Source organism: Haplochromis burtoni, unplaced genomic scaffold (genome assembly GCF_018398535.1).
Source record: "Haplochromis burtoni strain Fernald_Lab_line unplaced genomic scaffold, NCSU_Asbu1 Contig_1431, whole genome shotgun sequence".
Lineage (NCBI taxonomy): Eukaryota > Metazoa > Chordata > Actinopteri > Cichliformes > Cichlidae > Haplochromis > Haplochromis burtoni.
In genome coordinates, this window is record NW_024583792.1 from 34,698 (window position 1) to 47,909 (window position 13,212).

Genomic DNA, 13,212 nt, shown 5'->3' on the forward strand with positions numbered 1-13,212 from the left:
ATTAACCTCTGTCTCTCTTCCACAGCATGTCTTTATCCTGTCTTCCTTCTCTCACCCCAACCGGTCGCAGCAGCTGGCCCCGCCCCTCCCTGAGCCTGGTTCTGCTGGAGGTTTCTTCCTGTTAAAAGGGAGTTTTTCCTTCCCAGTGTCATCAAAGTGCTGCTCATAGGGGGTCATATGATTGTTGGGTTTTTCTCTGTATGATATATACATATTATATATGTACAATATAAAGCGCCTTGAGGCGACTTTTGTTGTGATTTGGTGCTATATAAATAAAATTGAATTGAATTGAATTAATTTATACCATGGATTACTCCAGTGGTTCCCACACTTTTTGTACTAGGCCCCCGTGTGTTTTACAAGAAAACGATTAAAAAAATACAAGTGAACTGCAATAAATTACAGGTAGTAATAAAATAAACTACTAACTCTTTTACGCTATGTCCACACCTACATGGGTATTTTTGAAAATGCAGCTGTTTCATCCACACTCAAACTGTCATGGCATTTTGAGTTTCTTATGTTTTGGTTTGATTTTGTATTATGGGTTATTCTTTATCTCTGTCTTGTTGATTATTATTATTTATAGTCTGTGGTTCTTGTGCCCTCGTGTTTAGTATTGCTTTAGTCTTGTGTTTAGTCTGCGTCTTTGTGAACTGTTTCCTGTATTGTTTACATGAGATGAATTACAGAATGGCAGATAGAGACAAAATACAGTTAATCTGACTAAGTTTTACACGCTTACATACACACACGCAGTTACTGTCCCTATATTTAGAAAGGCAGAGGCGTCACGGTGTGATTATTTTACGTGCAGTTGTTTTTTCCTGTGTAATAATGTTCAACGTCTTGATGCATCTCAATCATCCAGGAAAGTAAGTCTCCAAAAGTTGATTCTGTTCATCTGGACGTAGAGTTTTGTGGGAGAAATGTTTCGTCATCATCCAAGTGGCTTCTTCAGTCTCAGCTGACTGCAGGTTTCCCCAATTCTTATAAACAGTACATTTGCATCATGACTGAAACCAGCCCACTGAAGGAACAATGGGCTGGGAGGTCAGTTCCTTAATCATAAGTATGCAAATTCTCTCAAAGACCGCTAAGGCCGGAAGTGCGAGGCTTGTGAAATGGGACGGTCTAGCCTCTGTTGCGCTGCCAAGGTTGCTTGGCAACCATGATACTAACAGCTGGAAACGTGTCATACAGCTGTGTTTGACAGAAATGAAGGAGAAAATCTTTTGTTCATTTGTTTGTTTCTACATGAGCTTTGATCATTCTCTGTAAGATTAAGCTCAGCTATTGGACGGCGTATATTTTAAAGGCTTTAAAACCAAGTTAGTACAAACGTCACTAATGTCACATGACTTTGCCGACATGTGGCCAACAGTAATGTTCTTCGTTATTAAACATTTGCACATAAATAAGTGACGTAATATTCAGCACTTAGTTTACTAAGTTACTCTTCGGGCGCCCCTCATCCGCCGTTTTTTTTCAGCAAAATTATCCACACCCACCGCCGCGCTATGCATTCTGGGATACGTTGGGCTACGAAGTCTACACTGCCACAGCCTTAAAATTCAGGGAAATGAAGGACGCATTTGAGGGCCGCATTTCGAGCAGCCTTCGAATTGGGACAGCCGTCGCTGTGACGTAATCGGCCTTAAAATGCGGCCTTTAAGGCTGCAGACCCTGAATTGGGATACAGCCTATGTGTGTGTGCGTGGTTGTGCTCCGGGCTACAGGCACGTCAGGCCTGTGGATGACTGGCCACGCCCAAGGAGGATGTCACACACCTGCAGCGGATTAGCATCGGCGGAGGGTATTTGCGGAGAAAGTATTTACGGCTCTCAGTGTTTTGTTTTGCGTGGAAACCAGGTCCAAGTGGCTCTTTGGGTGTTGCTGACCCCTGTCCCAGCCCATTTTTCCTTCAGTGGGCTGGCTTCAGCCATTATGCAAATGTACTGTTTATAAGATTGGAAACCTGCAGTCAGCTGAGACTGAAGAAGTCACTTGGATGAGTGACGAAATGTTTCTCCCACAAAACGCTACGTCCAGATGAACAATAAATTTTGGAGAATAATGTTCAACATTGCTGTCAATACATTTTTCAAAAAATGCCTCTCTGTGCAAAATGGGTTCAAAAACATAAACAGCTGTGGGATCCTGTTTGTCCGTGATTTGAACCGGGGGAACAAATCGTGGCAGGATCAGCCTGATGTTATTTGTATCCCACTGTAACTTTACTGTATAAAGAGCTAACATCTCCAACATGTCAGGAGTAGTTAGTCGTTACAAGAAGTGTTTGTGAACTAAAAATCAAAAATGTGGGATCCTGTTTGTCTGTGATTTGAAGAGCCCAGCACGTGCTCCCGACGAAGGAAAAACAATTCTGCAGGGGAGACCTACCGCGGCACTTGTCGCCTCTGTCAGTGCGCCCCAGGGCAGCTGTGGCTACAATGTAGCTTGTCATCACCAGTGTGTGAATGTGTGTGTGAATGGGTGAATGACTGAATGTAGTGTAAAGCGATTTGGGGTCCTTAGGGACTAGAAAAGCGCTATACAAATGCAGGCCATTTACTTGTGCAGGTGAAGCCAAAGGAAAAATATGCTTCAGCAGATTTTCTAGTCTTTGGCTTAGAATGAAGTTGGTTTGGAAACATATTCAGCGATGCTTCATCTCCTGCTTTGCGTTTGTGTGGGCGCCCCATCCAAAACCTGTCCATTATGCTAGCAGTGTCCAAGCGTTCTTTTTTTTCCTTTTCATACCGCGCCCCCCTGCAATGGCTCTGCACCCCCCTATTCCCCCCCCCCCCCCCCCCCCCCTTAGGGAGTGGGCCCCACATTTTGGGAAGCTCTGGATGAGTCTATGCCAGGTAAAAAGTGTCACATTTAACGTGAAGCTGGATTTAAGTAAAAAGTGTTTAAAGTCTCCTCCGCGAATCGCTACCTTATCATGGTGGAGGGGTTTGTGTGTCGCAGGGGCTATGTTGTCTGGGGGCTTTTGTCCCCTCGTAGGGTTTCCCATGGCAAATTGGTCCTGAGTGAGGGACCAGACAAACAGCGATTCATAAGACCCTTATGAGGAAAACATCCAGGGAACAGTTTGCCCTGCCCTGGAGCCAGGCCCCGGGAGGTTGCCCGAGGGCGAGCGTCTGGTGACTGGGCCTTAGTCCATGGGGCGTGGTTGGGCACAGCCCAAAAAAGGGACATTGGTGCATCTTCCTGCAGACCCACCACCCACAGGAGGCACCGTCAGGGTTGGGTTCAATGTGTGCCGGGCGTCGGCCAGGAGCAAAGGCCCTGGCAGTCCGATCCGCGGCTACCAAGACTGGCAATTGGGACATGGAATGTCTCCTCTCTGGTGGGGAAGAAGCCTGAGCTAGTGTGTGAGATTGAGAGGTACTGGATAGATATAGTCAGGCTCACCTCAATGCATGTCCTGGGCTCTAAAACCAGTCTCCTGGAGAGGGGCTGGACTCTGAACCTGAGCGGTGTTTTGTTATTGGACTTAACGAACACCATGTTCGAACATAAGAGTGTCCATAAGTGCACGTGGCACCAGGACACATCTGGTGGTAACCCCTGAACCAAATGGAGGACACCTGAGGTGAGCCACCAAACTGAAGATGGAGTCCTACCGCGCTTGGTTAGCCTGTGGAACTCTGGAGGCAGCTGATAGGTACCGACAGGCCAAGCAGAATGCGGCGCGGACAGTGGCGGAAGCAAAAACTCGGGTGTGGGAGGAGTTCGGAGAGGCCATGGATAAAGATTTTTGGACTGCCTCGAAGAGATACTGGCAAACTGTCAAGCGACTCAGGAGGGGAAAGCGGTGCTCTACCTGCACTGCGTATAGTGCAGGTGGAGTGCTGCTGACTTCGACTGAGAAAATCGTCAGGCGGTGGAAGGAATACTTCAAGGACCTCCTCAATCCCACTGGCACGTCTTCCGTGGCGGAAGCAGAGTCTGGGGACAAAGGGGATGACCCACCAATCTCTGGGGGCGAGGTCACTGAGGCAGTTAACTTCTTGGTGGCAGAGCCCCTGGGGTGGACGAGGTCCGCCTCGAGTTCCTGAAGGCTCTGGATGTTGTATGGCTGTCTTGGTTGAAACATCTCAATGTTGCGTGGATATCAGTGGCAGTACCCCTTGACTGGCAGACTGGGGTGGTGGTCTCCATCTTTAAAAAAGGGGAACAGAGGGTGTGTTCCAACTCCAGGGGAATCATACTCCTCATCCTCCCTGGGAAAGTCTATGCCAGGGTGCTGGAGAGAAGAATTCATCCATTAGTCGAACCTCAGCTACAGGAGGAACAATGCGGTTTTTGTCCTAGTTGTGGAACACTGGACCAGCTCTTTATCCTCTCGGCGCATGGGAGTTTGCCAAACCAGTCTACATGTGTTTTGTGGACTTGGAGAAGGCATTCGACCGTGTCCCTCGGGGTGTCCTGTGGGGAGTGCTCTGGGAGTATGGGGTGTCTGGCCCTTTGCTACGGGCCATTTGATCCCTATACGACCGTTGCAAGAGCTTGGTCTGCATAGCCAGCAATAAATCTGACTCATTCCTGGTGGGTGATGGGCTCCGCCAGGGCTGCCCTTTGTCACCAATTCTGTTCATAATTTTTATGGACATCATCAGTTGTATCATAATCTAACCCATTGGTTCCCAAACCTTTTTGCTGGGCCCCCCTTTGTTTTACGAGAAAACTGTTCGCGGCCCCCCACCACCTAAACATTATTATTTGTATCCCACTGTAACTTTACTGTATAAAGAGCTAACATGTCAGGAGTAGTAGTCTGGAACCAGAGTCAGGTTCCAGACTCTGGTTAGATCAGAGTCTTCAACCCCAGTGGCAACTCACCTTGAGAAACAGTTGGCGTTGCTCAGCACAGAGTCCAAGGCCACCAGAGTCCCACCACACACATGACTTCCATTCTTCTGCAGGCTCGCCATCCACGGCCATGAGCCGGCTGTCGCCATTGAGGTTCCTCCCAAAATGCCAGAATTCTTCGGAGCTTGTCCACAGAATATCGCTAAAGAGAAAAACCAGAGGCACACACAAAGAAATGTTAAAATCTTTAACTATCATTTCAGGTCAGCAAGTTTAGACTTTATGAAAGCACACAAGTTCATCCTAGGATGGTTTTAGAGGTAAAGAAGCTACTTGGGTGTGAGGTGAAACACTTTTAAAAAAACAAAACATTTTTATTTAATGTTAAAAAATAGCATCTATCACTGGAGAAAATGTGATTTTTGCCTGTGTATACTATCAGTTAAAGTTCTTTGAAAAAATAAATCCCAGTAGTTGGAGACTGACGGTGTTGGAGAGTAATGGAATACATGTACCGGCGTTACATATTTAAAATAAAAAATATGAGTAACTGTATTCCGTTACAGTTATCATTTTAAAAGGTGGTACTAAGAATACAATTACATTGTTGAAATAAATGGATTACACAACGGTCATATGTTAGGCTATGCCCTCTTTATTTTTGGTAATTCCACACCAGTGGAAACCTAAACAAAACACGCATTAAGAGGCTCTAATGCCTGGGTCTCAATCTCACGGCCCATGTCACCCCTACTTTACCTTTACTTTTAAGCATTATTCAAAAACAGCTACGAGCCCGACATGAACCCGACGTATTAGCCAGAGGTCCCTTTACTACGGTTCAGAGCCGTGGACCATATTAGCATACTAGTTTTCTACACGAGATCGCTGCAAAAAGTGCAGCCTTACCTAATGTCCACCATGCTGTTACTCGTTTTATATTAAGATTAAAACATCTAGTTGGTGTTGGTATGGTGAGTAACCTTCAGTAATAGTAATAAATCTCACAGCAATAGTACACTCATGTAGTTGACATGAGTGTACTATTGCTCTCTCTGCTAGGACTAAGCACTTCACTCTGTTTCAGTTTCAGTTGAAACTTCTTACAGAGCAGAAGTGCAACCGTTAGTGAGCCGATGTAGAGACTGCTAGCTACTAGCTTAGCATAAACAGGAGGAAAGAGTTGATTGTGGGCTTTAACAAAGGCTGACATCCCACATCGGAGGGTCAGCAGGACAAAATTCCCAGGCATCTACATCAATGAAGGGACAATGAACCCACACACCTGGCCGAGAAAGGGCTCAGCACAGCAAGCACTTCCTCAGGAGGTTGAAGTAAGTGAGGAACTCTTCCTCATCCTTGCTGCCTTAGGAGGAATCACTTCCTTAGAAGGCTTTTACCGAAGCACTACTCAGAGCATCCTGATGAGCTGCATCGCACCCTGGTATAGTGGCATGACTGACAATAAGACTGCAACGCAGGGTGATGGCTGAGAGGATCGTCTCAGATGCAAAAACACGTTCATCGGGTTCTTAAATCAAAAAGGCCTCTTTGTGTTTTCTGGTTTTTATTTATTACATTGTCTGTGAAAATTTTAATTTCAATCCTTTGTCTTATAATATGACTGTTATATGACAAAGGAAACTTGTAAACTGAAGTAAACACAACTCAGTATCAGCTGGTTGGAATCAAATAAAATAGTGATCATTACATTTCTGATTTTAGGTGTGGTGGTTGTTGTAGGATTTGTGGGTTTTGTATTGGTATCCGTGGTGGTAGCTACAAAGGTGATGGTTTTAGGGTTGGTGCTTAACATACGTTTGCTGGTGGTGGTAGTAGGGGTGGTGGTAGTAGGTGTGGTGGTTGTAGTGGTGGTGGTTGGCACTGGTGGCAGTCCTGTGCAGGAGACACTGAGGTCACTGTTGGTCCCAGTGGACGTGAACGTCATGAAGCCCGGCTGGTTGGAGGAGATCTGGCTGTTGATCCAGGTCTGGTACTGGGATACTCTGGTGTAGACTCCTGGACGATTCGGCCTGGCGCAACCTTTCCCAAAACTGACGACTCCCGCCTGAATCCAGCGACCGCTCTGCTTGATCACCATTGGACCTCCTGAATCTCCCTTTGAGAGCAGAAACATTTACTGTTAGCTGAGGAGAAGAAACTGTAGAAGGTGAAAATGTGCCAAACACAGGTAACAACAATCACCTGACAGGAGTCCTTTCCTCCTGCACTTAACCCGGCACAGATCATGTTGTCAGTGATTGTTCCCACTCCATAGTCACAGTTACACTGCCTGTTTCCCTCCACGGGAACCTCCACCTCCATCAGGTTTTGTGGAGAAGGAAGGGAAACTGAAGGGACCCCCCAAAAAAGTCAGGTCAAAGAAACGTGATTGATTAAATGCACTCAAAGGATGACCAAACTTAAAAACAAAGTGCAGTCATGTGTGCAAACAAAGACAGTGAGACATACACATTATTATCATAATGTGTATGATAATGCAAAAATTATATATATATGATATATATAATTTTTGCATTTGTTAAATTTTAATTCTCTGTGTTTCTGTCTTTTTTTAATGCGTCTCCACAGACCTGGACCTTGCATAAGAATTTTATTGCTCGATTTATTTCTAAAATGGTACATTATACTCATCGTTACTTAAAAAACGATCTGGTGTCTTTATGACCCACCTCCACTTCCTATGTTGCCCCAGCCGGTGACCCAGCTGTTAACACCGCTGTAGAAGGTGCTGTCTGAAGCTGCCAGGCAGACGGGAGAAATGTAGTTGTTGAAAGTCACCGGTGAGGAGAGCTGCAGGAGGCAGACGTCGCTGTCTTTGGTACCAGAGTTGTAGTTTGGATGTTTGATGATCTGTGTTACTGTCCGAGACACTGCATTGGGGTTAGATCCCTGTAGACTCTGAAGGCCCAGATTCACAGTTAGACCGGTTGGAGTACTGCTGAGATCATCAGGAGCGACACAAACAGTGCACAGTTGTTACAATTGTTATAGACGAGAAAACATATATAAAGTTTGACTTCACAGCGTCTTTAAATCTTGTTTAGAGTGCAGCTTCAGCCTCATCACTCACGTTGGAAAGCAGTGAGCAGCAGTCAGCACCCACTGACTGTTAATGAGGGATCCTCCACAGAAGTGGGACCCAGATCTTTGCAGACTGACCTGCCAGGGCCAGCTGCCAACAGGGGCCACCTGTCCTCCTACAATCCTGGTGTTCAGAGACGCCTTACCACAAACTGAAGACCGACATTAAAACACAGAGTGAGCATTACTGTAGGAGCTGTAAACTCTCAGCACTACAAACTGCTGAGTGAGGACACAGTGATCCTGGAGTCTACAGTTCACTCACAAACTAATATTCATATGAAACTAAAGATTTATTACACAAAGAAGCTTTTTCTTACCATCCAGCTGTGACTCAGACTCTGAAACACAGAAACAAACCATTTTAAAACTAAAAATCTCCATTCATCCTTCTGTGATTAGTTCACTGTCGTTAATAATAGTGGGAAAGTCTGGTTTGCTAGAAGCAAGAGTGTTAAAAATTAAGCCATGACTTGCAGTTCCTCCAACATCTACCAGAGTGTGCAATAGTGTTTATATACATAAAAGTGTGTGTGTGTGTGTGTGTGTGTGTGTGTGTGTGTGTGTGTGTGTGTGTGTGTGTCAGACTCAGAGGGAGGAGGGGTTTACTGTGTGACTCAGTAAGATGAAAACACTGACGAGCTGTCGATGATGGTCTCTCACACAGAGAAATACAGGACACACACTGTGTGTTGTACAACTAATCCTTCATGCTTGACCCCAACAGAGTCCTCGTCCTCCATAGTTACTCCATCGTTAATTAGAAAATGGTTTTCTGAGATATTTACTGAGACAGCCTGTTCTGCTTCTGGAGATTCACCTTCCTCATCAATGTTTTGCAATCATAGCGAGATGTGGCGCCATCTCAGGACGCGACCAACTTCCTGCTTATCGTCACGAAGGAAACCTGTCATCACACCTCAGATCATTTGCATTTATCTACAAAAATTCAGAGTTCAAACATCTTTTCAAAACATCTCCTCTGCCTTAATTAATCTCACAAATAGATAATCAGTAACAATCAGCCACAAGAACCTTTACTCCACCGCTTCACTAAAAATGTCAGATTTATGCTAAAAGCTCTACAAACCCGTCAGCTGTGTTTATACAGCATTGCAGCATGTCGTTCCATTGTTGTGCTCTCTCACCTTTAGTCTGTTTGTCCTCTGTCATTCTGCTTTTTTTCCATCTCCTTCCCCACCCTGCCAAACCGCCGAGGTAGGTGACTGCCGCACCCTGACTCTGGCTCTCCTGGAGAGTTTGTCCTCTTAGTTTTTAACTTTACCGGCGTTTTAAAGACCCTACAGTGATCGTTATGGTCTTTACTTTGCAGTTCAAAGTGCCGTAAGGTTACTGTTCTTATTTGCTGTTCTATCAATACACCAAATCAATTTCTAAGTCTGAGTTTAATCTCTTCAACACTTGAATCTGTTAAAAATCTTACTACAATTATTATACCTGATGGAGTGACTTCTTCCATTCATGTGTAATAAAAGCATCTTAAGATGATGTCAAGGTGTGAAACTGACAAATTTACTTCCTTTAGTCCACAGGTGTCGAACTCCAGGCCTCGAGGGCCGGTGTCCCTGCAGGTTTTAGATGTGTCCTTGATCCATCACAGCTGATTTAAATGGATAAATGACCTCCTCAACATGTCCTGAAGTTCTCCAGAGGCCTGGTAATGACCTAATCATGTGATTCAGGTGTGCTGACCCAGGGTGAGATCTAAAACCTGCAGGACACCGGCCCTTGAGGCCTGGAGTTCGACACCCCTGCTTTAGTCTCATGTCTTTGCCTGCAGTTCACATTGAAACTAGTTTATTATTGTTGCATCATCTCCAGAAGCATGGAGTTTAATTTGTGAGAGTATCTTCTAAACCACAAAGTTGAGAATACTTTCAAAGAAAAATCTTTACTCCAATAAGAAAAGACGTCATGTGCCTGCAAGCTCTCTAACTCCATTATCACATCCCAAAACACCCAATATGTACATGTGCTGTAATCAAATCATTCATGTGAATAATAAGCTGTACAGATCAGAATCTCATGTTATGAGAGGTGATTTATATCCTCAGGCTATAAAGGCTGTCGTGTAATTAATATCCTTAGTATTCCTATTGTTTAAACTGTTAGCAGTCGGACGTACCGCCCACGGGACATTGGATGGTTTAGGGGACTAATAGGACTGCTAAGGGGTTAATTATATTGTTTTATGTACTTTAATCGTGAAGGTTTGTAGAGCAAGACCACTTTTGACTCACAAACTAAGTGCTCCCCCAGACTGAAAACAGGAAGTGTAGAGCTGTACAAGTATGTTAATAACTACAGGAAGCCAGACAGAAAAGAAGAACTTTGCCATATAAGCAATGTTTGTATCGAAACTGTGATGTGTAAAGTGCCAAAATAACACCTATATGAGACACAGTTTATTATTCTAATGTTAGAGATCCTGCAACTGTCTGGGCTGTGCAGGGGTCTCTCTCTTCCAGATGATTGAATAAAAAGAAATATGAATGTTTTAACACACTATGAGTCGGTTTTCTCTGTTCTGTCATGGGGACAAAAGAATCAGGGTTAATACTGTACAGCACAAAGGCATCACAGTTCACTAGAACCACAACTAAGGCTGAAAAAATTTATTTCGCAGAACAAACAATAAAACTGAAAAATCTTCGAGTCCAAACACTTGGTTGACATCTACAGGTGACTCTGAGCAAAGTATTTGTGCTGCAATACCAGCTCTGAACTTAATATTACCGCTGATTAATATCACCCATGTCACTGCAATTTTAAAAACTAACTGTGATATGAAACAAAAAAACATTAAAATAAAATAAAGGTTAAAAAGTGATTAAAAGTTCAAATAAAATAAAGCAGCTGTGATACAGACGCTGATTGATGGAGAGCAGTTCAGCCTCTCAGCTGCTTCCAAACCAAACAGATCGTCACATTAATCTGTGTTTAAGCTTTCATCACCAAGATAAAGATGAAGCTAAAGCACAACACCAGTCCTCCTTTTCCTGCCGTGTTACTTCCTGCAGTGTCACTTTAAAGTGAAGCGCTGTGCTCCTGAGTGTTTTCGCCCTCTGAGTCGTACCTGCTGCAGGTGTGTGCAGAGAGCTCTTACCTTGGGTCAGGAGCATCAGCCCAGCAGCCAAACACATCACTTTGTAGAAAGCCATCGCTGTAAGATCCAAACCTCCAGACCTGCTGAAGCTTAAATAACCTTCCTCTGCCCTCCTCCTCTCTGTCTGCATTAAAAACACCTCTCTCTGACACGCCCAACACCTCACTGCAGCTCACCTGATCTCCCTCACAACAAACACGCTGTAACAGGAATTTCAGCTTTCAGGCATCAGTCTTGAACTTGTTTATTAATGATTTACTTTTTTTTTAGATTAATTATCCATTGCACATGAGAAAACCAAAGCCCTGCTACAGACTGAAATATTTTTCCTTTACCTGAGGAGATACCTCAGATATCATTCGTTTGCAGTTTCATCAGAGAAAAATATCCCCTCAGCAGGATTTCATTTACAAAAGTCTGCAGGGAAAGTACGCCCAATTATAGGAAATCTTTCTTTTAAAAATAGGCTGAAGGCGCCTTTAGTCAACATCACAAACGTGGGTATTTTACTACATGACATATAATCTCTTTCATTGGCTGCTTTTCACCTCATTGGAAATTGTCTTCGTGGAAAGTTGGCCACCAAGAACCAATCTTAAAAGGAAACTAGAAGTAAAGGCTGCGGTATGCCAAAATACACAATAAGTGGCAACAGATCTGGTGATGACTCATCACTCAATCATGTATGTAGAGAGGTCAGGAGAAAGGTACAACAGTGCTCCTCACATACAAGGTCTTAAATAATCAGGCCCATCTTATCTTAATGACCTTGTAGTACCATATCACCCTATTAGAGCACTTCGCTCTCACACTGCAGGTCTACTTGTTGTTCCTAGAGTATTTAAAAGTAGAATGGGAGGCAGAGCGTTCAGTTTTCAAACTGGCTGGTGTCATGGCAGAGTGTATGTCAACCAGATGTGGGCCAGGTCTGGCAATGATGGCACTGTTTATGTTCCTATTTAGTTAGAAGACCCAAATGCCATGTTGCAATACTATACTGCTATGGTAGCCAACGTTTCAAATGCAGGTTTGCAGGTTTGTGAGTGTACACTTTATCCAAAACCTAGTGAGGGTTTACTCATCTTTGCCATTGGGTGGCTGTAGCTCAGGAGGTAGACCAGCTCACCAACTGGTCAGAAGGTTAGTGGTTCGATCCCTGGCTCTTTCAGTGTGAATGTGTATGAATGTAGTTAGGAAGCACTCAGTGTGATTGGGTGAATGTGGCATGTTGTATAGAGCACATTGAGTAATCCGGGAGACTAGAAAAGAAAGAAAACTAGAAACCTATATAAGAGTCAGTCCATTCAATGTCTGAACAGAGTTTTGTCATGTCACTTTTGCATGTTCCAGCACATGTTTTTATTACATCACTTGATTAAGGTTCACATTTGACTGACATCTGGGGCCAGAGCTGAAACTGTTCTGGGCCAGCAGTGTGTCTGCAACTGCCCCGTAGCTGCACACAACTTACACATGGTCCACATACCGCAAAGAATGACGGCCCTTTGGTGGCCCAGACCAGGTTTGCCAGAGGTAGTCCACATATGGGCCAGCACAGGACCACCAGTGTGTCTGCAACTGGGCTTGTGCCGTCAGTCTTTGCGGTATGTGGGCCATGTGTAAGCACATTGTGTGGGCCAGATCCGGGCCATGCCAATTTTAATATATAGGCTTTCCTTTTTGCTAAACCATATAGTTAGAGCTGGTGACCCTGAATCCTCCCTTAGTTATGCTGCAATAGGTGTAGGGGATTCCCATGATGCACTGTGTTTATACACTTCTGTGCATTGAAACATTACTTATTATTAATATCTGGCTCTTCTACAGCATGTCTTTATCCTGTCTTTCAAATGAAATACTATCGGTCATAGATCGGCCTCTCCGGAGTCCACACCTCAAATTAGCTGAAGCTAGGGCTGCTCGATTATGGCAAAAATGATAATCACGATTATTTTCACTGAAATTGAGATCTCGATTATTTGACGATATTTATTTAACCCTTTAAGACCTACCATAGAACCAAGTCCGCCAGAGCTTATATTATTTTTTTACATGTTGTAGTGCCGTTTGTGGGAACATTTTAAGTTGATATACATCAATACAACTGTTATAGCCCATATTTTAATAATATGTATGCATTAAGTCCATAGTAA

At 44.1% G+C, this 13,212-nt stretch overlaps 1 protein-coding gene across 3 annotated transcripts; it reads right to left on the reverse strand.

Annotated features, from left to right (window-relative positions):
- Positions 1 to 2,838: 2,838 nt before the first annotated feature.
- Positions 2,839 to 11,533, reverse strand: LOC102312626 (serine protease 27). Of its 3 annotated transcripts, none has more exons than XM_042216985.1 (8): positions 11,060 to 11,533; positions 8,253 to 8,273; positions 7,927 to 8,084; positions 7,521 to 7,791; positions 7,033 to 7,178; positions 6,707 to 6,946; positions 6,646 to 6,676; positions 2,839 to 5,029 (listed from the first exon to the last, which is right to left on the reverse strand). In XM_042216985.1, the coding sequence occupies exons 1-8, from the start codon at positions 11,187 to 11,189 to the stop codon at positions 4,854 to 4,856; spliced, it is 1,173 nt and encodes a 390-aa protein (XP_042072919.1). In that variant the 5' UTR covers positions 11,190 to 11,533; the 3' UTR covers positions 2,839 to 4,853. The 3 variants fall into 3 exon arrangements, with proteins under 3 accessions (XP_042072919.1, XP_042072917.1, XP_042072918.1); XM_042216983.1 differs by having other exon boundaries at positions 7,521 to 7,789; positions 7,922 to 8,084; positions 11,060 to 11,532; XM_042216984.1 differs by having other exon boundaries at positions 7,521 to 7,786; positions 7,922 to 8,084; positions 11,060 to 11,521.
- Between the last annotated feature and the right edge of the window lie 1,679 nt (positions 11,534 to 13,212).

What these genes read in the sequence shown, in the direction of transcription:
- LOC102312626 (XM_042216983.1), bottom strand. Translation starts at nt 11,189, where the DNA reads ATGCAGACAGAGAGGAGGAGGGCAGAGGAAGGTTATTTAAGCTTCAGC. An exon ending in GCTGATGCTCCTGACCCAAG is followed by an intron (nt 8,274 to 11,059) that starts GTAAGAGCTCTC and finishes TCTGTGTTTCAG; the next exon opens with AGTCTGAGTCACAGCTGGAT. An exon ending in GCTGCTCACTGCTTTCCAAC is followed by an intron (nt 7,790 to 7,921) that starts GTGAGTGATGAG and finishes TGATGATCTCAG; the next exon opens with CAGTACTCCAACCGGTCTAA.